Raw genomic sequence first — 26,360 nt, forward strand, 5'->3', positions numbered from 1 at the left:
TCAGCATCCCAGGCCGCTGATAGATCCGATGCGGTCCACCTTCATGCCGAAGCATCCCCTGGCGGTGGCGCTCTTCCTGCTCCGCCCACGGAACATCCTCTGTTGGCGCAGAAAGTCTAGGAACAACCTGGGGACCACAGGCCCCGCCCCCTGGCCCGCCCCCATGCTGCGACCAGCCAATCCCTGGGAGGGATGGTGGTAGGAAGGAGCAGGGTCAGAAGTGGAACCTTCAAAGGTGACGTCTGGTTGGTTGAGGATCAGAGAGCGGAGTTGAGCGCTGAAGAGATTATCTAGTACCTGGAGGGGGAGAGGAGAGAGAGAGAGGAGGGGGGAGGAGAGAGAGAGAGGAGGGGAGTGGAGGAGAGAGAGAGAGGAGGGGGGAGGAGAGAGAGAGAGAGGAGCGGGGAGGAGAGAAAGAGAGAGGAGAGGGGTGGGGGGAGAGAGGAGGAGGGGAGGGGGGAGGAACAGGGAGCGGGGAGGAACAGGGAGGGGAGAGAGATCTTCACTGTTGATGCTACACCCTCACACCCAGTCCAAAACAACACTTCTCTCTGTGTCTGAAACATGGAAGCCAGGCGCACCGGTTTGAGTGTGTCAAGCACTGCAGCGCTGCTGGGTTTTTAAAGCTCAACAGTTTCCTGTGTGTATCAACATGGGCCAGCATCCCTGTGGAACGCTTTTGCCCCGACGAATTGAAGCTGTTCTGAGGGCAAAATTTTTCTATTTCCATTGTGAATTCATGCAACATATCTTGACAGGCTTTATCATATAATTTGACTACATCAGTGCATTTGTCACGATAATAATCCATATAAAGTACAGTAATTTGTTAAATCAGAGGTACTGTATGTGTGAAAGGTAAACCATTGTGTAAATCCTATAAAAGACTGAGATAATGGGAAATCCAATGAGAGATGGCTGATCTTGCTCTGTTGGAAGATTTGGCACATGCCGCATTTCACAGAGAGCGTGTTTTTAGAGACAGGTGCGACTTTCTTGCAGAACGTACAGACTGGCCCATGAGATCCAGTATCATTTCCATTGTAGGACTTTGTGAGGATTTGAGACCTACTTTAAAGGCAAACCCATGACATTCAGGTGCACATCAACGTGCTATCCACCCTCGGGTTTTTGGCAACGGGCACTTTTCAGCGGGAGCTTGACTACCGGCGTCTCACAGCCCTCAATGAGTTGATGTTTTGGATGCAATCATCAGCAAAACAAACAGTTACATACAATTTCCATACACCATCGCACAACAGGTTGAAGTCAAGAGGGGTTTCTTTGCCATGATACCATCATTGGGTTCCTGAATACGAACAGAGCAACAGACGGCACCCACGTGGCCATAAAATCACCATCCCAAAACGAGTTCAACTATGTGAACAGAAAAGGCTCTTAATGTGCAGGTGATAGGTTGTGATGATCAAAAGACTGCTGCATGTGGTGACCAGGTGACCAGGTGACCAGGTGGAACTCACGACTCGTTCATTCTGCAGTTGTCCTATAAGCCTACAGGAGGGAGCTGGTGAGGATGGATGGCTTCATTCTGCAGAACATCATGTTGTCCTACAGGAGGCAGCTGGTGAGGATGGATGGCTTATTGGTGAGTGTTGCCTACTCATTTGAAGTATATTTGCCGTTGCTAAAGAGACTAATTGTCTTAATGGTCTCTTTGTAGCTACAGTATGTTTTTATTTTTACTGAACCAAATAAAACCTTTTGGTTTCAATCTCTGACACTAGCGCCTCTATTTCAGTCTCGGAAAAGTTGTTTTCCGTAGCTTTTTTTGCTTTTTTTGATTGATTTACCACAGGATTTAAAGGGATGATTTTGACCATATACAGTGGGGGAAAAAAGTATTTAGTCAGCCACCAATTGTGCAAGTTCTCCCACTTAAAAAGATGAGAGAGGCCTGTAATTTTCATCATAGGTACACGTCAACTATGACAGACAAAATGAGAAGGCTCCTCTGTCCTCCACTCATTACCTGTATTAATGGCACCTGTTTGAACTTGTTATCAGTATAAAAGACACCTGTCCACAACCTCAAACAGTCACACTCCAAACTCCACTGTGGCCAAGACCAAAGAGCTGTCAAAGGACACCAGAAACAAAATTGTAGACCTGCACCAGGCTGGGAAGACTGAATCTGCAATAGGTAAGCAGCTTGGTTTGAAGAAATCAACGGTGGGAGCAATTATTAGGAAATTGAAGACATACAAGACCACTGATAATCTCCCTCGATCTGGGGCTCCACGCAAGATCTCACCCCGTGGGTGAGCAAAAATCCCAGAACCACACGGGGGGACCTAGTGAATGACCTGCAGAGAGCTGGGACCAAAGTAACAAAGCCTACCATCAGTAACACACTACGCCGCCAGGGACTCAAATCCTGCAGTGCGAGACGTGTCCCCCTGCTTAAGCCAGTACATGTCCAGGCCCGTCTGAAGTTTGCTAGAGTGCATTTGGATGATCCAGAAGAGGATTGGGAGAATGTCATATGGTCAGATGAAACCAAAATAGAACTTTTTGGTAAAAACTCAACTCGTTGTGTTTGGAGGACAAAGAATGCTGAGTGGCATCCAAAGAACACCATACCTACTGTGAAGCATGGGGGTGGAAACATCATGCTTTGGGGCTGTTTTTCTGCAAAGGGACCAGGACGACTGATCCGTGTAAAGAAAAGAATGAATGGGGCCATGTATCGTGAGATTTTGAGTGAAAACCTCCTTCCATAAGCAAGGGCATTGAAGATTAAACGTGGCTGGGTCTTTCAGCATGACAATGATCCCAAACACACCGCCCGGGCAACGAAGGAGTGGCTTCGTAAGAAGCATTTCAAGGTCCTGGAGTGGCCTAGCCAGTCTCCAGATCTCAACCCCATAGGAAATCTTTGGAGGGAGTTGAAAGTCTGTGTTGCCCAGCGACAGCCCCAAAACATCACTGCTCTAGAGGAGATCTGCATGGAGGAATGGGCCAAAATACAAGCAACAGTGTGTGAAAACCTTGTGAAGACTTACAGAAAACGTTTGACCTGTGTCATTGCCAACAAAGGGTATATAACAAAGTATTGAGAAACTTTTGTTATTGACCAAATACTTATTTTCCACCATCATTTGCAAATAAATTCATAAAAAATCCTACAATGTGATTTTCTGGAATTTTTTTCCTCATTTTGTCTGTCATAGTTGACGTGTACCTTTGATGAAAATTACAGGCCTCTCTCATCTTTTTAAGTGGGAGAACTTGCACAATTGGTGGCTGACTAAATACTTTTTTCCGCCACTGTATGGTTAATTAGGGGCTTTTCACAATGCAAATGGCCAAGGTCGTGCACGAGCAGGGAAACTGAGAACAATTGGTATTTATCAATGGTAATGTTCTACTTGTGTGTATATAACACTGGCAGGATTGTTTGATAAATCACACTTTTTCTATTCATGCGAACATTCTAAATTACATTCATAAGTAGAATTTCAGAATAGTTTTGTAAAGTGTTGGTCCCATGTTTCATGAGTTGAAATAAAATATCCTAGAAATGTTCCTTATGCACAAAAAGCTTATTTCTCTCTGTTAGTGAGCATTTCTCCTTTGCCAAGATAATCCACTTGACAGGTGTGGCATATCAAGAAGCTGATTAAACAGCATGATCATTACACAGGTGCACCTTGTGCTGGAGACAATAAAAGGCCACTCTAAAATGTGCAGTTTTGTCTCACAACACAATGCCACAGATGTCTTAAGTTTTGAGGAAGCATGCTGTTGGCATGCTGACTGCAGGAATGTCCACCAGAGCTGTTCCCAGAGAATTGAATGTTAATTTCTCTACCATAAGCCGCCTCCAATGTCGTTTTAGAGAATTTGGCAGTATGGCGTCACAACCGCAGACCACATGTATGGCATCGTGTGGGTGAGCGGTTTGCTGATGTCAACGTTGTGAACAGAGTGCCCCATGGTGGCGGTGGGGTTATGGTATGGGCAGGCAGGCAGGCAGGCAGGCAGGCAGGCAGGCATAAGCTACGGACAACGAACACAATTGCATTTTATCGATGGTAATTTGAATGCACAGAGATACCGTGACGATATCCTGAGGCCCATAGTCGTGCCATTCATCTGCTGCCATCACCTCATGTTTCAGCATGATAATGCATGGCCCCATATCTCAAAGATCTGTACACAATTCCTGGAAGCTGAAAATGTCCCAGTTCATCCGTGGCCTGCATACTCACCAGACATGTCACCCATTGATTATGTTTGGGATTCTCTGGATCGACGTGTGGGAAAACATTCTGCAGGCCACAATCAACATCCTGATCAACTCTATGCGAAGGAGAAGTGTTGCGCTGCATGAGGCAAATGGTGGTCACACCAGATACTGGTTTTCTGATCCTTTTCTTAAAGGTATCTGTAGCTAGCAGGCCCATCTCTGTAAATGGTGCCATCTGGTTTGCTTAATATAAGGAATTTCAAATTATTTATACTTTGACTTTTGATACTTAACTATATTTTAGTAATTACATTGACTTTTGATACTTAAGTATATTTCAAACCAAATACTTTTAAACTTTTACTCAAGTAGTATTTTATTGGGTGACTTTCACTTTTACTTGAGTCATTTTCTATTAAGGTATCTTTACTTTTACTCAAGTATGACTCTCTCTCTCTCTCTCTCTGTCTCTCTCTACCTCTCTCTCTCTCGCTCGCTCTCTCTCTCTCTCTCTCTCTCTCTCTCTCTCTCTCTCTCTCTCTCTCTCTCTCTCTTTCTCTCTCTCTCTCTCTCTCTCTCTCTCTCTCTCTCTCTCTCTTTCTCTCTCTCTCTCTCTACCTCTCTCTCTCTCGCTCTCTCTCTCTCTCTCTCTCTCTCTCTCTCTCTCTCTCTCTCTCTCTCTCTCTCTCTCTCTCTCTCTCTCTCTCTCTCTCTCTCTCTCTCTCTCTCTCTCTCCCTCTCAGCTCTATTAAGGTCCTGTTGTGTTGTTTGGCCTTGAACCAACATGACACAGTATAAGTTAACACAACTATGTTACATATTCCCTGAGTCCGTCTTCACAAAGCGTCACAGAGTTCCTCTTTATGAAGACGGTGATGATGAAGGTGGTGATGATTAAGGCACCTCACTTACCTGTGTGTCATGTTTCCGAGGTGATGTTTGGGGCGAGGGTCGGGACTCCACACTCAGTGATAGAGAGGAGAGGACTATGAGGAGGACAAGAGGAGCAAGGGAGGAAGAACAAGATGAAGCAGCCATCTTTGTTTGAGAAGAAAAATAAAACTACTAAAAAAAGGTCCAAATAAATAATGATATTGTTCTATCTTCAAGAGTGGAATACGTAGGAAAAATACTTCCTTGTCTCTTCAAGTTGTAATCCAACCGGTTATTGTTTCCTGAAAGTTGTTTTAAAGTTGTTTTTAAGGTTCCTTTAATGTTGTTTTTAGGTTGTTACTTGGTTTGTCTCAGCTCTCTTCTTTATCCTGTAGAGTCAGGATGTGTCTGAATGTGAATCGAGCGAGAGAGACGTTATAAAGTAGAACGCTGTGATGTCACACATTCTGCTGCGTTACCCCTGGAGACGGGGAACCCCTAAACGACACAACACACCACCTCACCACTGTTACCTAGACTACATCCTTCTCTTTACATTATGGGCTGTTGACAGGTCACCACCGTTACCTAGCCTACATCCTTCTCTTTACATTATGGGCTGTTGACAGGTCACCACCGTTACCTAGCCTACATCCTTCTCTTTACATTATGGGCTGTTGACAGGTCACCACCGTTACCTAGCCTACATCCTTCTCTTCACATTATGGGCTGTTGATGATGTCGTCCCCACAGTGACCGTACGTACATACCCCAACCAGAAGCCATGGATTACAGGAAACATCCGCACTGAGCTAAAGGGTAGAGCTGCCGCTTTCAAGGAACGGGACTCTAACCCGGACGCTTATAAGAAATCCCGCTATGACCTCCGACGAACCATCAAACAGGCAAAGAGTCAATACAGGTCTAAGATTGAATCATACTACACTGGCTCTGACGCTCGTCGGATGTGGCAGGGCTTGAAAACTATTACAGACTACAAAGGGAAGCACAGCCGCGAGCTGCCCAGTGACACAAGCCTACCAGACGAGCTAAACCACTTCTATGCTCGCTTCGAGGCAAGCAACACTGAAGCATGCATGAGAGCACCAGCTGTTCCGGACGACTATGTGATCACGCTCTCCGTAGCCGATGTGAGTAAGACTTTTAAGCAGGTCAACATTCACAAGGCCGCAGGGCCAGACGGATTACCAGGACGTGTACTCCGAGCATGTGCTGACCAACTGGCAAGTGTCTTCACTGACATTTTCAACATGTCCCTGACTGAGTCTGTAATACCAACATGTTTCAAGCAGACCACCATAGTCCCCGTGCCCAAGAACTCTAAGATAACCTGCCTAAATGACTACCGACCCGTAGCACTGACGTCTGTAGCCATGAAGTGCTTTGAAAGACTGGTCATGGCTCACATCAACAGCATAATCCCAGAAACCCTAGACCCACTCCAATTTGCATACCGCCCCAACAGATCCACAGATGATGCAATCTCTATCGCACTCCACACTGCCCTTTCCCACCTGGACAAGAGGAACACCTACGTGAGAATGCTATTCATTGACTACAGCTCAGCATTCAACACCATAGTGCCCTCTAAGCTCATCACTAAGCTAAGGATCCTGGGACTAAACACCTCCCTCTGCAACTGGATCCTGGACTTCCTGACGGGCCGCCCCCAGGTGGTAAGGGTAGGTAACAACACATCTGCCACACTGATCCTCAACACGGGGGCCCCTCAGGGGTGCGTGCTCAGTCCCCTCCTGTACTCTCTGTTCACCCATGACTGCATGGCCAGGCACGACTCCAACACCATCATTAAGTTTGCCGACGACACAACAGTGGTAGGCCTGATCACCGACAACGATGAGACAGCCTATAGGGAGGAGGTCAGAGATCTGGCCGTGTGGTGCCAGGACAACAACCTCTCCCTCAACGTGACCAAGACAAAGGAGATGATTGTGGACTACAGGAAAAAAAAGAGGACTGAGCACGCCCCCATTCTCATCGACGGGGCTGTAGTGGAACAGGTTGAGAGCTTCAAGTTCCTTGGTGTCCACATCACCAACGAACTATCATGGTCCAAACACACCAAGACAGTCGTGAAGAGGGCACGACAAAGCCTATTCCCCCTCAGGAGACTAAAAAGATTTGGCATGGGTCCTCAGATCCTCAAAAAATTCTACAGCTGCACCATCGAGAGCATCCTGACTGGTTGCATCACCGCCTGGTATGGCAACTGCTTGGCCTCTGACCGCAAGGCACTACAGAGGGTAGTGCGTACGGCCCAGTACATCACTGGGGCAAAGCTCCCTGCCATCCAGGACCTCTATACCAGGCGGTGTCAGAGGAAGGCCCTCAAAATTGTCAAAGACTCCAGCCACCCTAGTCATAGACTGTTCTCTCTGCTACCGCACGGCAAGCGGTACCGGAGTGCCAAGTCTAGGTCCAAAAGACTTCTCAACAGCTTCTACCCCCAAGCCATAAGACTCCTGAACAGCTAATCATGGCTACCCGGACTATTTGCACTGCCCCCCCACCCCATCCTTTTTACGCTGCTGCTACTCTGTTAAGTAAGTATTTATGCATAGTCACTTTAACTCTACCCACACGTACATATTACCTCAACTACCTCAACTAGCCGGTGCCCCCGCACATTGACTCTGCAACGGTACCCCCCTGTATATATAGCCTCCCTACTGTCACTTTATTTTACTGTATATATAGCCTCCCTACTGTCACTTTATTTTACTTCTGCTCTTTTTTTCTCAACACTTTTTTTGTTGTTGTTTTATTCTTACTTTTTTTGTTTAAAATAAATGCACTGTTGGTTAAGGGCTGTAAGTAAGCATTTCACTGTAATGTCTGCACCTGTTGTATTCGGCGCATGTGACCATTAAAATTTGATTTGATTTGATTTGATTTGATTTGTTGACAGGTCACCACTGTTACCTAGACTACATCCTTCTCTTTACATTATGGGCTGTTGACAGGTCACCACTGTTACCTAGACTACATCCTCCTCTTTGTGTGACACAAACACTGAGAAATCTTGGATATAGTGACTTTACCCCACATATGGTCCATTTGTACTGTTGGTGTCTAGTGTCCTGTCCAGGGGTTGTTCTTGTAGATCCAGATGTCTCACTACAGAAACAGGAGATAGACTAGTGTCCTGTCCAGGGGGTGTCCTGTACATCAAGATGCCTCACTACAGAAACAGGAGATAGACTAGTGTCCTGTCCAGATGGTGTCCTGTACATCAAGCTGCCTCACTACAGACATGAGAAATACTAGTGTCCTGTCCAGGGGGTGATATACTATAGGAGAGAGACTAGTGTCCAGGGGGTGATATACTATAGGAGATAGACTAGTGTCCTGTCCAGGGGGTGATATACTATAGGAGAGAGACTAGTGTCCAGGGGGTGATATACTATAGGAGATAGACTAGTGTCCTGTCCAGGGGGTGATATACAATAGGAGATAGACTAGTGTCCTGTCCAGGGGGTGATATACTATAGGAGATAGACTAGTGTCCAGGGGTTGATATACTATAGGAGATAGACTAGTGTCCAGGGGGTGATATACTATAGGAGATAGACTAGTGTCCTGTCCAGGGGGTGATATACTATAGGAGATAGACTAGTGTCCAGGGGTTGATATACTATAGGAGATAGACTAGTGTCCAGGGGGTGATATACTATAGGAGATAGACTAGTGTCCTGTCCAGGGGGTGATATACTATAGGAGATAGACTAGTGTCCAGGGGGTGATATACTATAGGAGATAGACTAGTGTCCTGTCCAGGGGGTGATATACTATAGGAAATAGACTAGTGTCCTGTCCAGGGGGTGATATACTATAGGAGATAGACTAGTGTCCTGTCCAGGGGGTGATATACTATAGGAGATAGACTAGTGTCCTGTCCAGGGGGTGATATACTATAGGAGATAGACTAGTGTCCAGGGGGTGATATACTATAGGAGATAGACTAGTGTCCAGGGGGTGATATACTATAGGAGATACACTAGTGTCCAGGGGGTGATATACTATAGGAGATAGACTAGTGTCCAGGGGGTGATATACTATAGGAGATAGACTAGTGTCCTGTCCAGGGGGTGATATACTATAGGAGATAGACTAGTGTCCAGGGGGTGATATACTATAGGAGATAGACTAGTGTCCAGGGGGTGATATACTATAGGAGATACACTAGTGTCCAGGGGGTGATATACTATAGGAGATAGACTAGTGTCCAGGGGGTGATATACTATAGGAGATAGACTAGTGTCCTGTCCAGGGGGTGATATACTATAGGAGATAGACTAGTGTCCTGTCCAGGGGGTGATATACTATAGGAGATAGACTAGTGTCCAGGGGGTGATATACTATAAGAGATAGACTAGTGTCCTGTCCAGGGGGTGATATACTATAGGAGATATACTTGTGTCCAGGGGGTGATATACTATAGGAGATAGACTAGTGTCCAGGGGGTGATATACTATAGGAGATAGACTAGTGTCCTGTCCAGGGGGTGATATACTATAGGAGATAGACTAGTGTCCAGGGGGTGATATACTATAGGAGATAGACTAGTGTCCTGTCCAGGGGGTGATATACTATAGGAGAGAGACTAGTGTCCAGGGGGTGATATACTATAGGAGATAGACTAGTGTCCAGGGGGTGATATACTATAGGAGATAGACTAGTGTCCTGTCCAGGGGGTGATATACTATAGGAGATAGACTAGTGTCCAGGGGGTGATATACTATAGGAGATAGACTAGTGTCCTGTCCAGGGGGTGATATACTATAGGAGATAGACTAGTGTCCAGGGGGTGATATACTATAGGAGATAGACTAGTGTCCAGGGGGTGATATACTATAGGAGATAGACTAGTGTCCAGGGGGTGATATACTATAGGAGATAGACTAGTGTCCAGGGGGTGATATACTATAGGAGATAGACTAGTGTCCTGTCCAGGGGGTGATATAATATAGGAGATAGACTAGTGTCCTGTCTAGGGGGTGATATACTATAGGAGATAGACTAGTGTCCAGGGGGTGATATACTATAGGAGATAGACTAGTGTCCTGTCCAGGGGGTGATATACTATAGGAGATAGACTAGTGTCCAGGGGGTGATATACTATAGGAGATAGACTAGTGTCCAGGGGGTGATATACTATAGGAGATAGACTAGTGTCCTGTCCAGGGGGTGATATACTATAGGAGATAGACTAGTGTCCAGGGGGTGATATACTATAGGAGATAGACTAGTGTCCTGTCCAGGGGGTGATATACTATAGGAGATAGACTAGTGTCCTGTCCAGGGGGTGATATACTATAGGAGATAGACTAGTGTCCAGGGGGTGATATACTATAGGAGATAGACTAGTGTCCAGGGGGTGATATACTATAGGAGATAGACTAGTGTCCAGGGGGTGATATACTATAGGAGATAGACTAGTGTCCTGTCCAGGGGGTGATATACTATAGGAGATAGACTAGTGTCCAGAAGGTGATATACTATAGGAGATAGACTAGTGTCCTGTCCAGGGGGTGATATACTATAGGAGATAGACTAGTGTCCTGTCCAGGGGGTGATATACTATAGGAGATAGACTTGTGTCCAGGGGGTGATATACTATAGGAGATAGACTAGTGTCCAGGGGGTGATATACTATAGGAGATAGACTAGTGTCCAGGGGGTGATATACTATAGGAGATAGACTAGTGTCCAGGGGGTGATATACTATAGGAGATAGACTAGTGTCCTGTCCAGGGGGTGATATACTATAGGAGATAGACTAGTGTCCTGTCCAGGGGGTGATATACTATAGGATATAGACTAGTGTCCAGAAGGTGATATACTATAGGAGATAGACTAGTGTCCTGTCCAGGGGGTGATATACTATAGGAGATAGACTAGTGTCCTGTCCAGGGGGTGATATACTATAGGAGATAGACTAGTGTCCAGGGGGTGATATACTATAGTAGATAGACTAGTGTCCAGGGGGTGATATACTATAGGAGATAGACTAGTGTCCTGTCCAGGGGGTGATATACTATAGGAGATAGACTAGTGTCCAGGGGGTGATATACTATAAGAGATAGACTAGTGTCCTGTCCAGGGATTTATATACTATAGGAGATAGACTAGTGTCCAGGGGGTGATATACTATAGGAGATAGACTAGTGTCCAGGGGGTGATATACTATAGGAGATAGACTAGTGTCCAGGGGGTGATAAACTATAGGAGATAGACTAGTGTCCTGTCCAGGGGGTGATATACTATAGGAGATAGACTAGTGTCCTGTCCAGGGGGTGATATACTATAGGAGATAGACTAGTGTCCAGGGGGTGATATACTATAGGAGATAGACTAGTGTCCAGGGGGTGATATACTATAGGAGATAGACTAGTGTCCAGGGGGTGATATACTATAGGAGATAGACTAGTGTCCTGTCCAGGGGGTGATATACTATAGGAGATAGACTAGTATCCAGGGGGTGATATACTATAGGAGATAGACTAGTGTACAGGGGGTGATATACTATAGGAGATAGACTAGTGTCCTGTCCAGGGGGTGATATACTATAGGAGATAGACTAGTGTCCTGTCCAGGGGGTGATATACTATAGGAGATAGACTAGTGTCCAGGGGGTGATATACTATAAGAGATAGACTAGTGTCCTGTCCAGGGGTTGATATACTATAGGAGATAGACTAGTGTCCAGGGGGTGATATACTATAGGAGATAGACTAGTGTCCTGTCCAGGGGGTGATATACTATAGGAGATAGACTAGTGTCCAGGGGGTGATATACTATAGGAGATAGACTAGTGTCCAGGGGGTGATATACTATAGGAGATAGACTAGTGTCCAGGGGGTGATAAACTATAGGAGATAGACTAGTGTCCTGTCCAGGGGGTGATATACTATAGGAGATAGACTAGTGTCCTGTCCAGGGGGTGATATACTATAGGAGATAGACTAGTGTCCTGTCCAGGGGGTGATAAATTATAGGAGATAGACTAGTGTCCAGGGGGTCATATACTATAGGAGATAGACTAGTGTCCTGTCCAGGGGGTGATATACTATAGGAGATAGACTAGTGTCCAGGGGGTGATATACTATAGGAGATAGACTGGTGTACAGGGGGTGATATACTATAGGAGATAGACTAGTGTCCAGGGGGTCATATACTATAGGAGATAGACTAGTGTCCTGTCCAGGGGGTGATATACTATAGGAGATAGACTAGTGTCCAGGGGGTGATATACTATAGGAAATAGACTAGTGTCCTGTCCAGGGGGTGATATACTATAGGAGATAGACTAGTGTCCTGTCCAGGGGGTGATATACTATAGGAGACTGACTAGTGTCCTGTCCAGGGGGTGATATACTATAGGAGATAGACTAGTGTCCTGTCCAGGGGGTGATATACTATAGGAGATAGACTAGTGTCCTGTCCAGGGGGTGATATACTATAGGAGATAGACTAGTGTCCAGGGGGTGATATACTATAGGAGATAGACTAGTGTCCAGGGGGTGATATACTATAGGAGATAGACTAGTGTCCTGTCCAGGGGGTGAAATACTATAGGAGATAGACTAGTATCCTGTCCAGGGGGTGATATACTATAGGAGATAGACTAGTGTCCAGGGGGTGATATACTATAAGAGATAGACTAGTGTCCTGTCCAGGGGGTGATATACTATAGGAGATAGACTAGTGTCCAGGGGGTGATATATTATAGGAGATAGACTAGTGTCCAGGGGGTGATATACTATAGGAGATAGACTAGTGTCCTGTCCAGGGGGTGATATACTATAGGAGTTAGACTAGTGTCCTGTCCAGGGGGTGATATACTATAGGAGATAGACTAGTGTCCTGTCCAGGGGGTGATATACTATAGGAGATAGACTAGTGTCATGTCCAGGGGGTGATATACTATAGGAGATAGACTAGTGTCCAGGGGGTGATATACTATAGGAGATAGACTAGTGTCCAGGGGGTGATATACTATAGGAGATAGACTAGTGTCCAGGGGGTGATATACTATAGGAGATAGACTAGTGTCCAGGGGGTGATATACTATAGGAGATAGACTAGTGTCCAGGGGGTGATATACTATAGGAGATAGACTAGTGTCCAGGGGGTGATATACTATAGGAGATAGACTAGTGTCCTGTCCAGGGGGTGATATACTATAGGAGATAGACTAGTATCCAGGGGGTGATATACTATAGGAGATAGACTAGTGTACAGGGGGTGATATACTATAGGAGATAGACTAGTGTCCTTTCCAGGGGGTGATATACTATAGGAGATAGACTAGTGTCCTGTCCAGGGGGTGATATACTATAGGAGATAGACTAGTGTCCAGGGGGTGATAAACTATAAGAGATAGACTAGTGTCCTGTCCAGGGGTTGATATACTATAGGAGATAGACTAGTGTCCAGGTGGTGATATACTATAGGAGATAGACTAGTGTCCAGGGGGTGATATACTATAGGAGATAGACTAGTGTCCAGGGGGTGATATACTATAGGAGATAGACTAGTGTCCAGGGGGTGATAAACTATAGGAGATAGACTAGTGTCCTGTCCAGGGGGTGATATACTATAGGAGATAGACTAGTGTCCTGTCCAGGGGGTGATATACTATAGGAGATAGACTAGTGTCCTGTCCAGGGGGTGATAAACTATAGGAGATAGACTAGTGTCCAGGGGGTCATATACTATAGGAGATAGACTAGTGTCCTGTCCAGGGGGTGATATACTATAGGAGATAGACTAGTGTCCAGGGGGTGATATACTATAGGAGATAGACTGGTGTACAGGGGGTGATATACTATAGGAGATAGACTAGTGTCCAGGGGGTGATATACTATAGGAGATAGACTAGTGTCCTGTCCAGGGGGTGATATACTATAGGAGATAGACTAGTATCCAGGGGGTGATATACTATAGGAGATAGACTAGTGTACAGGGGGTGATATACTATAGGAGATAGACTAGTGTCCTGTCCAGGGGGTGATACACTATAGGAGATAGACTAGTGTCCTGTCCAGGGGGTGATATACTATAGGAGATAGACTAGTGTCCAGGGGGTGATATACTATAAGAGATAGACTAGTGTCCTGTCCAGGGGTTGATATACTATAGGAGATAGACTAGTGTCCAGGTGGTGATATACTATAGGAGATAGACTAGTGTCCAGGGGGTGATATACTATAGGAGATAGACTAGTGTCCAGGGGGTGATATACTATAGGAGATAGACTAGTGTCCAGGGGGTGATAAACTATAGGAGATAGACTAGTGTCCTGTCCAGGGGGTGATATACTATAGGAGATAGACTAGTGTCCTGTCCAGGGGGTGATATACTATAGGAGATAGACTAGTGTCCTGTCCGGGGGGTGATAAACTATAGGAGATAGACTAGTGTCCAGGGGGTCATATACTATAGGAGATAGACTAGTGTCCTGTCCAGGGGGTGATATACTATAGGAGATAGACTAGTGTCCAGGGGGTGATATACTATAGGAGATAGACTGGTGTACAGGGGGTGATATACTATAGGAGATAGACTAGTGTCCAGGGGGTCATATACTATAGGAGATAGACTAGTGTCCTGTCCAGGGGGTGATATACTATAGGAGATAGACTAGTGTCCAGGGGGTGATATACTATAGGAAATAGACTAGTGTCCTGTCCAGGGGGTGATATACTATAGGAGATAGACTAGTGTCCTGTCCAGGGGGTGATATACTATAGGAGACTGACTAGTGTCCTGTCCAGGGGGTGATATACTATAGGAGATAGACTAGTGTCCTGTCCAGGGGGTGATATACTATAGGAGATAGACTAGTGTCCTGTCCAGGGGGTGATATACTATAGGAGATAGACTAGTGTCCAGGGGGTGATATACTATAGGAGATAGACTAGTGTCCAGGGGGTGATATACTATAGGAGATAGACTAGTGTCCTGTCCAGGGGGTGAAATACTATAGGAGATAGACTAGTATCCTGTCCAGGGGGTGATATACTATAGGAGATAGACTAGTGTCCAGGGGGTGATATACTATAAGAGATAGACTAGTGTCCTGTCCAGGGGGTGATATACTATAGGAGATAGACTAGTGTCCAGGGGGTGATATATTATAGGAGATAGACTAGTGTCCAGGGGGTGATATACTATAGGAGATAGACTAGTGTCCTGTCCAGGGGGTGATATACTATAGGAGTTAGACTAGTGTCCTGTCCAGGGGGTGATATACTATAGGAGATAGACTAGTGTCCTGTCCAGGGGGTGATATACTATAGGAGATAGACTAGTGTCATGTCCAGGGGGTGATATACTATAGGAGATAGACTAGTGTCCAGGGGGTGATATACTATAGGAGATAGACTAGTGTCCAGGGGGTGATATACTATAGGAGATAGACTAGTGTCCAGGGGGTGATATACTATAGGAGATAGACTAGTGTCCTGTCCAGGGGGTGATATACTATAGGAGATAGACTAGTGTCCGGGGGTGATATACTATAGGAGATAGACTAGTGTCCTGTCCAGGGGGTGATATACTATAGGAGATAGACTAGTGTCCTGTCCAGGGGGTGATATACTATAGGAGATAGACTAGTGTCCAGGGGGTGATATACTATAAGAGATAGACTAGTGTCCTGTCCAGGGGGTGATATACTATAGGATATAGACTTGTGTCCAGGGGGTGATATACTATAGGAGATAGACTAGTGTCCAGGGGGTGATATACTATAGGAGATAGACTAGTGTCCAGGGGGTGATATACTATAGGAGATAGACTAGTGTCCAGGGGGTGATATACTATAGGAGATAGACTAGTGTCCTGTCCAGGGGGTGATATACTATAGGAGATAGACTAGTGTCCTGTCCAGGGGGTGATATACTATAGGATATAGACTAGTGTCCAGAAGGTGATATACTATAGGAGATAGACTAGTGTCCTGTCCAGGGGGTGATATACTATAGGAGATAGACTAGTGTCCTGTCCAGGGGGTGATATACTATAGGAGATAGACTAGTGTCCAGGGGGTGATATACTATAGTAGATAGACTAGTGTCCAGGGGGTGATATACTATAGGAGATAGACTAGTGTCCTGTTCAGGGGGTGATATACTATAGGAGATAGACTAGTGTCCAGGGGGTGATATACTATAAGAGATAGACTAGTGTCCTGTCCAGGGATTTATATACTATAGGAGATAGACTAGTGTCCAGGGGGTGATATACTATAGGAGATAGACTAGTGTCCAGGGGGTGATATACTATAGGAGATAGACTAGTGTCCAGGGGGTGTTAAACTATAGGAGATAGACTAGTGTCCTGTCCAGGGGGTGATATACTATAGGAGATAGACTAGTGTCCTGTCCAGGGGGTGATATACTATAGGAGATAGACTAGTGTCCAGTGGGTGATATACTATAGGAGATAGACTAGTGTCCAGGGGGTGATATACTATAGGAGATAGACTAGTGTCCAGGGGGTGATATACTATAGGAGATAGACTAGTGTCCTGTCCAGGGGGTGATATACTATAGGAGATAGACTAGTATCCAGGGGGTGATATACTATAGGAGATAGACTAGTGTACAGGGGGTGATATACTATAGGAGATAGACTAGTGTCCTGTCCAGGGGGTGATATACTATAGGAGATAGACTAGTGTCCTGTCCAGGGGGTGATATACTATAGGAGATAGACTAGTGTCCAGGGGGTGATATACTATAAGAGATAGACTAGTGTCCTGTCCAGGGGTTGATATACTATAGGAGATAGACTAGTGTCCAGGTGGTGATATACTATAGGAGATAGACTAGTGTCCAGGGGGTGATATACTATAGTAGATAGACTAGTGTCCAGGGGGTGATATACTATAGCAGATAGACTAGTGTCCAGGGGGTGATAAACTATAGGAGATAGACTAGTGTCCTGTCCAGGGGGTGATATACTATAGGAGATAGACTAGTGTCCTGTCCAGGGGGTGATATACTATAGGAGATAGACTAGTGTCCTGTCCAGGGGGTGATAAACTATAGGAGATAGACTAGTGTCCAGGGGGTCATATACTATAGGAGATAGACTAGTGTCCTGTCCAGGGGGTGATATACTATAGGAGATAGACTAGTGTCCAGGGGGTGATATACTATAGGAGATAGACTGGTGTACAGGGGGTGATATACTATAGGAGATAGACTAGTGTCCAGGGGGTCATATACTATAGGAGATAGACTAGTGTCCTGTCCAGGGGGTGATATACTATAGGAGATAGACTAGTGTCCAGGGGGTGATATACTATAGGAAATAGACTAGTGTCCTGTCCAGGGGGTGATATACTATAGGAGATAGACTAGTGTCCTTTCCAGGGGGTGATATACTATAGGAGACTGAATAGTGTCCTGTCCAGGGGGTGATATACTATAGGAGATAGACTAGTGTCCTGTCCAGGGGGTGATATACTATAGGAGATAGACTAGTGTCCTGTCCAGGGGGTGATATACTATAGGAGATAGACTAGTGTCCAGGGGGTGATATACTATAGGAGATAGACTAGTGTCCAGGGGGTGATATACTATAGGAGATAGACTAGTGTCCTGTCCAGGGGGTGAAATACTATAGGAGATAGACTAGTATCCTGTCCAGGGGGTGATATACTATAGGAGATAGACTAGTGTCCAGGGGGTGATATACTATAAGAGATAGACTAGTGTCCTGTCCAGGGGGTGATATACTATAGGAGATAGACTAGTGTCCAGGGGGTGATATATTATAGGAGATAGACTAGTGTCCAGGGGGTGATATACTATAGGAGATAGACTAGTGTCCTGTCCAGGGGGTGATATACTATAGGAGATAGACTAGTGTCCTGTCCAGGGGGTGATATACTATAGGAGATAGACTAGTGTCCTGTCCAGGGGGTGATATACTATAGGAGATAGACTAGTGTCCTTTCCAGGGGGTGATATACTATAGGAGACTGAATAGTGTCCTGTCCAGGGGGTGATATACTATAGGAGATAGACTAGTGTCCTGTCCAGGGGGTGATATACTATAGGAGATAGACTAGTGTCCTGTCCAGGGGGTGATATACTATAGGAGATAGACTAGTGTCCAGGGGGTGATATACTATAGGAGATAGACTAGTGTCCAGGGGGTGATATACTATAGGAGATAGTCTAGTGTCCTGTCCAGGGGGTGAAATACTATAGGAGATAGACTAGTATCCTGTCCAGGGGGTGATATACTATAGGAGATAGACTAGTGTCCAGGGGGTGATATACTATAAGAGATAGACTAGTGTCCTGTCCAGGGGGTGATATACTATAGGAGATAGACTAGTGTCCAGGGGGTGATATATTATAGGAGATAGACTAGTGTCCAGGGGGTGATATACTATAGGAGATAGACTAGTGTCCTGTCCAGGGGGTGATATACTATAGGAGATAGACTAGTGTCCTGTCCAGGGGGTGATATACTATAGGAGATAGACTAGTGTCCTGTCCAGGGGGTGATATACTATAGGAGATAGACTAGTGTCCTGTCCAGGGGGTGATATACTATAGGAGATAGACTAGTGTCCAGGGGGTGATATACTATAGGAGATAGACTAGTGTCCAGGGGGTGATATACTATAGGAGATAGACTAGTGTCCAGGGGGTGATATACTATAGGAGATAGACTATTGTCCAGGGGGTGATATACTATAGGAGATAGACTAGTGTCCTGTCCAGGGGGTGATATACTATAGGAGATAGACTAGTGTCCAGGGGGTGATATACTATAGGAGATTGACTAGTGTCCTGTCCAGGGGGTGATATAATATAGGAGATAGACTAGTGTCCTGTCTAGGGGGTGATATACTATAGGAGATAGACTAGTGTCCAGGGGGTGATATACTATAGGAGATAGACTAGTGTCCTGTCCAGGGGGTGATATAATATAGGAGATAGACTAGTGTCCTGTCTAGGGGGTGATATACTATAGGAGATAGACTAGTGTCCAGGGGGTGATATAATGTAGGAGATAGACTAGTGTCCAGGGGGTGATATACTATAGGAGATAGACTAGTGTCCTGTCCAGGGGGTGAAATACTATAGGAGATAGACTAGTATCCTGTCCAGGGGGTGATATACTATAGGAGATAGACTAGTGTCCAGGGGGTGATATACTATAAGAGATAGACTAGTGTCCTGTCCAGGGGGTGATATACTATAGGAGATAGACTAGTGTCCAGGGGGTGATATATTATAGGAGATAGACTAGTGTCCAGGGGGTGATATACTATAGGAGATAGACTAGTGTCCTGTCCAGGGGGTGATATACTATAGGAGATAGACTAGTGTCCTGTCCAGGGGGTGATATACTATAGGAGATAGACTAGTGTCCTGTCCAGGGGGTGATATACTATAGGAGATAGACTAGTGTCCTGTCCAGGGGGTGATATACTATAGGAGATAGACTAGTGTCCAGGGGGTGATATACTATAGGAGATAGACTAGTGTCCAGGGGGTGATATACTATAGGAGATAGACTAGTGTCCAGGGGGTGATATACTATAGGAGATAGACTAGTGTCCTGTCCAGGGGGTGATATACTATAGGAGATAGACTAGTGTCCAGGGGGTGATATACTATAGGAGATTGACTAGTGTCCTGTCCAGGGGGTGATATAATATAGGAGATAGACTAGTGTCCTGTCTAGGGGGTGATATACTATAGGAGATAGACTAGTGTCCAGGGGGTGATATACTATAGGAGATAGACTAGTGTCCTGTCCAGGGGGTGATATAATATAGGAGATAGACTAGTGTCCTGTCTAGGGGGTGATATACTATAGGAGATAGACTAGTGTCCAGGGGGTGATATAATGTAGGAGATAGACTAGTGTCCAGGGGGTGATATACTATAGGAGATAGACTAGTGTCCTGTCCAGGGGGTGAAATACTATAGGAGATAGACTAGTATCCTGTCCAGGGGGTGATATACTATAGGAGATAGACTAGTGTCCAGGGGGTGATATACTATAAGAGATAGACTAGTGTCCTGTCCAGGGGGTGATATACTATAGGAGATAGACTAGTGTCCAGGGGGTGATATATTATAGGAGATAGACTAGTGTCCAGGGGGTGATATACTATAGGAGATAGACTAGTGTCCTGTCCAGGGGGTGATATACTATAGGAGATAGACTAGTGTCCTGTCCAGGGGGTGATATACTATAGGAGATAGACTAGTGTCCTGTCCAGGGGGTGATATACTATAGGAGATAGACTAGTGTCCTGTCCAGGGGGTGATATACTATAGGAGATAGACTAGTGTCCAGGGGGTGATATACTATAGGAGATAGACTAGTGTCCAGGGGGTGATATACTATAGGAGATAGACTAGTGTCCTGCCCAGGGGGTGAAATACTATAGGACATAGACTAGTGTCCAGGGGGTGATATACTATAGGAGATAGACTAGTGTCCTGTCCAGGGGGTGATATACTATAGGAGATAGACTAGTGTCCAGGGGGTGATATACTATAAGAGATAGACTAGTGTCCTGTCCAGGGGGTGACATACTATAGGAGATAGACTAGTGTCCAGGGGGTGATATACTATAGGAGATAGACTAGTGTCCTGTCCAGGGGGTGATATACTATAGGAGATAGACTAGTGTCCAGGGGGTTATATAATATAGGAGATAGACTAGTGTCCTGTCCAGGGGGTGATATACTATAGAAGATAGACTAGTGTCCAGGGGGTGATATACTATAAGAGATAGACTAGTGTCCTGTCCAGGGGGTGATATACTATAGGAGATAGACTTGTGTCCAGGGGGTGATATACTATAGGAGATAGACTAGTGTCCAGGGGGTGATATACTATAGGAGATAGACTAGTGTCCTGTCCAGGGGGTGATATACTATAGGAGATAGACTAGTGTCCAGGGGGTGATATAATATAGGAGATAGACTAGTGTCCTGTCCAGGGGGTGATATACTATAGGAGAGAGACTAGTGTCCAGGGGGTGATATACTATAGGAGATACTCTAGTGTCCAGGGGGTGATATACTATAGGAGATAGACTAGTGTCCTGTCCAGGGGGTGATATACTATAGGAGATAGACTAGTGTCCAGGGGGTGATATACTATAGGAGATAGACTAGTGTCCTGTCCAGGGGGTGATATACTATAGGAGATAGACTAGTGTCCAGGGGGTGATATACTATAGGAGATAGACTAGTGTCCAGGGGGTGATATACTATAGGAGATAGACTAGTGTCCAGGGGGTGATATACTATAGGAGATAGACTAGTGTCCAGGGGGTGATATACTATAGGAGATAGACTAGTGTCCTGTCCAGGGGGTGATATACTATAGGAGATAGACTAGTGTCCAGGGGGTGATATACTATAGGAGATTGACTAGTGTCCTTTCCAGGGGGTGATATAATATAGGAGATAGACTAGTGTCCTGTCTAGGGGGTGATATACTATAGGAGATAGACTAGTGTCCAGGGGGTGATATACTATAGGAGATAGACTAGTGTCCTGTCCAGGGGGTGATATAATATAGGAGATAGACTAGTGTCCTGTCTAGGGGTTATATACTATAGGAGATAGACTAGTGTCCAGGGGGTGATATACTATAAGAGATAGACTAGTGTCCTGTCCAGGGGGTGATATACTATAGGAGATAGACTAGTGTCCAGGGGGTGATATATTATAGGAGATAGACTAGTGTCCAGGGGGTAATATACTATAGGAGATAGACTAGTGTCCTGTCCAGGGGGTGATATACTATAGGAGATAGACTAGTGTCCTGTCCAGGGGGTGATATACTATAGGAGATTGACTAGTGTCCTGTCCAGGGGGTGATATACTATAGGAGATAGACTAGTGTCCTGTCCAGGGGGTGATATACTATAGGAGATAGACTAGTGTCCAGGGGGTGATATACTATAGGAGATAGACTAGTGTCCAGGGGGTGATATACTATAGGAGATAGACTAGTGTCCTGCCCAGGGGGTGATATACTATAGGAGATAGACTAGTGTCCAGGGGGTGATATACTATAGGAGATAGACTAGTGTCCTGTCCAGGGGGTGATATACTATAGGAGATAGACTAGTGTCCAGGGGGTGATATACTATAAGAGATAGACTAGTGTCCTGTCCAGGGGGTGATATACTATAGGAGATAGACTAGTGTCCAGGGGGTGATATACTATAGGAGATAGACTAGTGTCCTGTCCAGGGGGTGATATACTATAGGAGATAGACTAGTGTCCAGGGGGTTATATAATATAGGAGATAGACTAGTGTCCTGTCCAGGGGGTGATATACTATAGAAGATAGACTAGTGTCCAGGGGGTGATATACTATAAGAGATAGACTAGTGTCCTGTCCAGGGGGTGATATACTATAGGAGATAGACTTGTGTCCAGGGGGTGATATACTATAGGAGATAGACTAGTGTCCAGGGGGTGATATACTATAGGAGATAGACTAGTGTCCTGTCCAGGGGGTGATATACTATAGGAGATAGACTAGTGTCCAGGGGGTGATATAATATAGGAGATAGACTAGTGTCCTGTCCAGGGGGTGATATACTATAGGAGAGAGACTAGTGTCCAGGGGTTGATATACTATAGGAGATACTCTAGTGTCCAGGGGGTGATATACTATAGGAGATAGACTAGTGTCCTGTCCAGGGGGTGATATACTATAGGAGATAGACTAGTGTCCAGGGGGTGATATACTATAGGAGATAGACTAGTGTCCTGTCCAGGGGGTGATATACTATAGGAGATAGACTAGTGTCCAGGGGGTGATATACTATAGGAGATAGACTAGTGTCCAGGGGGTGATATACTATAGGAGATAGACTAGTGTCCAGGGGGTGATATACTATAGGAGATAGACTAGTGTCCTGTCCAGGGGGTGATATACTATAGGAGATGGACTAGTGTCCAGGGGGTGATATACTATAGGAGATTGACTAGTGTCCTTTCCAGGGGGTGATATAATATAGGAGATAGACTAGTGTCCTGTCTAGGGGGTGATATACTATAGGAGATAGACTAGTGTCCAGGGGGTGATATACTATAGGAGATAGACTAGTGTCCTGTCCAGGGGGTGTTATAATATAGGAGATAGACTAGTGTCCTGTCTAGGGGGTGATATACTATAGGAGATAGACTAGTGTCCAGGGGGTGATATAATGTAGGAGATAGACTAGTGTCCTGTCCAGGGGGTGATATACTATAGGAGAGAGACTAGTGTCCAGGGGGTGATATACTATAGGAGATAGACTAGTGTCCAGGGGGTGATATACTATAGGAGATAGACTAGTGTCCTGTCCAGGGGGTGATATACTATAGGAGATAGACTAGTATCCAGGGGGTGATATACTATAGGAGATAGACTAGTGTCCTGTCCAGGGGGTGATATACTATAGGAGATAGACTAGTGTCCAGGGGGTGATATACTATAGGAGATAGACTAGTGTCCAGGGGGTGATATACTATAGGAGATAGACTAGTGTCCAGGGGGTGATATACTATAGGAGATAGACTAGTGTCCAGGGGGTGATATACTATAGGAGATAGACTAGTGTCCTGTCCAGGGGGTGATATACTATAGGAGATAGACTAGTGTCCTGTCCAGGGGGTGATATACTATAGGATATAGACTAGTGTCCAGGGGGTGATATACTATAGGAGATAGACTAGTGTCCTGTCCAGGGGGTGATATACTATAGGAGATAGACTAGTGTCCTGTCCAGGGGGTGATATACTATAGGAGATAGACTAGTGTCCAGGGGGTGATATACTATAGTAGATAGACTAGTGTCCAGGGGGTGATATACTATAGGAGATAGACTAGTGTCCTGTCCAGGGGGTGATATACTATAGGAGATAGACTAGTGTCCAGGGGGTGATATACTATAAGAGATAGACTAGTGTCCTGTCCAGGGGGTGATATACTATAGGAGATAGACTAGTGTCCAGGGGGTGATATACTATAGGAGATAGACTAGTGTCCAGGGGGTGATAAACTATAGGAGATAGACTAGTGTCCTGTCCAGGGGGTGATATACTATAGGAGATAGACTAGTGTCCTGTCCAGGGGGTGATATACTATAGGAGATAGACTAGTGTCCAGGGGGTGATATACTATAGGAGATAGACTAGTGTCCAGGGGGTGATATACTATAGGAGATAGACTAGTGTCCAGGGGGTGATATACTATAGGAGATAGACTAGTGTCCAGGGGGTGATATACTATAGGAGATAGACTAGTGTCCAGGGGGTGATAAACTATAGGAGATAGACTAGTGTCCTGTCCAGGGGGTGATATACTATAGGAGATAGACTAGTGTCCTGTCCAGGGGGTGATATACTATAGGAGATAGACTAGTGTCCTGTCCAGGGGGTGATAAACTATAGGAGATAGACTAGTGTACAGGGGGTGATATACTATAGGAGATAGACTAGTGTCCAGGGGGTCATATACTATAGGAGATAGACTAGTGTCCTGTCCAGGGGGTGATATACTATAGGAGATAGACTAGTGTCCAGGGGGTGATATACTATAGGAAATAGACTAGTGTCCTGTCCAGGGGGTGATATACTATAGGAGATAGACTAGTGTCCTGTCCAGGGGGTGATATACTATAGGAGACAGACTAGTGTCCTGTCCAGGGGGTGATATACTATAGGAGATAGACTAGTGTCCTGTCCAGGGGGTGATATACTATAGTAGATAGACTAGTGTCCTGTCCAGGGGGTGATATACTATAGGAGATAGACTAGTGTCCAGGGGGTGATATAATATAGGAGATAGACTAGTGTCCAGGGGGTGATATACTATAGGAGATAGACTAGTGTCCAGGGGGTGATATACTATAGGAGATAGACTAGTGTCCTGTCCAGGGGGTGATATGCTATAGGAGATAGACTAGTGTCCAGGGGGTGATATACTATAGGAGATAGACTAGTGTCCTGTCCAGGGGGTGATATACTATAGGAGATAGACTAGTGTCCAGGGGGTGATATACTATAGGAGATAGACTAGTGTCCTGTCCAGGGGGTGATATACTATAGGAGATAGACTAGTATCCTGTCCAGGGGGTGATATACTATAGGAGATAGACTAGTGTCCAGGGGGTGATATACTATAAGAGATAGACTAGTGTCCTGTCCAGGGGTTGATATACTATAGGAGATAGACTAGTGTCCAGGGGGTGATATACTATAGGAGATAGACTAGTGTCCAGGGGGTGATATACTATAGGAGATAGACTAGTGTCCAGGGGGTGATAAACTATAGGAGATAGACTAGTGTCCTGTCCAGGGGGTGATATACTATAGGAGATAGACTAGTGTCCTGTCCAGGGGGTGATATACTATAGGAGATAGACTAGTGTCCTGTCCAGGGGGTGATAAACTATAGGAGATAGACTAGTGTACAGGGGGTGATATACTATAGGAGATAGACTAGTGTCCAGGGGGTCATATACTATAGGAGATAGACTAGTGTCCTGTCCAGGGGGTGATATACTATAGGAGATAGACTAGTGTCCAGGGGGTGATATACTATAGGAAATAGACTAGTGTCCTGTCCAGGGGGTGATATACTATAGGAGATAGACTAGTGTCCTGTCCAGGGGGTGATATACTATAGGAGACAGACTAGTGTCCTGTCCAGGGGGTGATATACTATAGGAGATAGACTAGTGTCCTGTCCAGGGGGTGATATACTATAGTAGATAGACTAGTGTCCTGTCCAGGGGGTGATATACTATAGGAGATAGACTAGTGTCCAGGGGGTGATATAATATAGGAGATAGACTAGTGTCCAGGGGGTGATATACTATAGGAGATAGACTAGTGTCCAGGGGGTGATATACTATAGGAGATAGACTAGTGTCCTGTCCAGGGGGTGATATGCTATAGGAGATAGACTAGTGTCCAGGGGGTGATATACTATAGGAGATAGACTAGTGTCCTGTCCAGGGGGTGATATACTATAGGAGATAGACTAGTGTCCAGGGGGTGATATACTATAGGAGATAGACTAGTGTCCTGTCCAGGGGGTGATATACTATAGGAGATAGACTAGTATCCTGTCCAGGGGGTGATATACTATAGGAGATAGACTAGTGTCCAGGGGGTGATATACTATAAGAGATAGACTAGTGTCCTGTCCAGGGGTTGATATACTATA

At 45.3% G+C, this 26,360-nt stretch overlaps 1 protein-coding gene across 1 annotated transcript; it reads right to left on the reverse strand.

Annotated features, from left to right (window-relative positions):
- LOC311126418 (C-type natriuretic peptide 2-like) lies at window positions 1–5,248 on the reverse strand (the record flags this gene model as incomplete). The annotated part of the gene is made up of 2 exons (XM_084200422.1): window positions 1–297; window positions 5,123–5,248. 2 exons carry the CDS (start codon window positions 5,246–5,248, stop codon window positions 1–3), a joined length of 423 nt encoding a protein of 140 aa, XP_084056548.1.
- Window positions 5,249–26,360: the final 21,112 nt, after the last annotated feature.

This window comes from Coregonus lavaretus (genome assembly GCF_964263955.1).
Source record: "Coregonus lavaretus genome assembly, contig: HAP1_SCAFFOLD_1138, whole genome shotgun sequence".
Lineage (NCBI taxonomy): Eukaryota > Metazoa > Chordata > Actinopteri > Salmoniformes > Salmonidae > Coregonus > Coregonus lavaretus.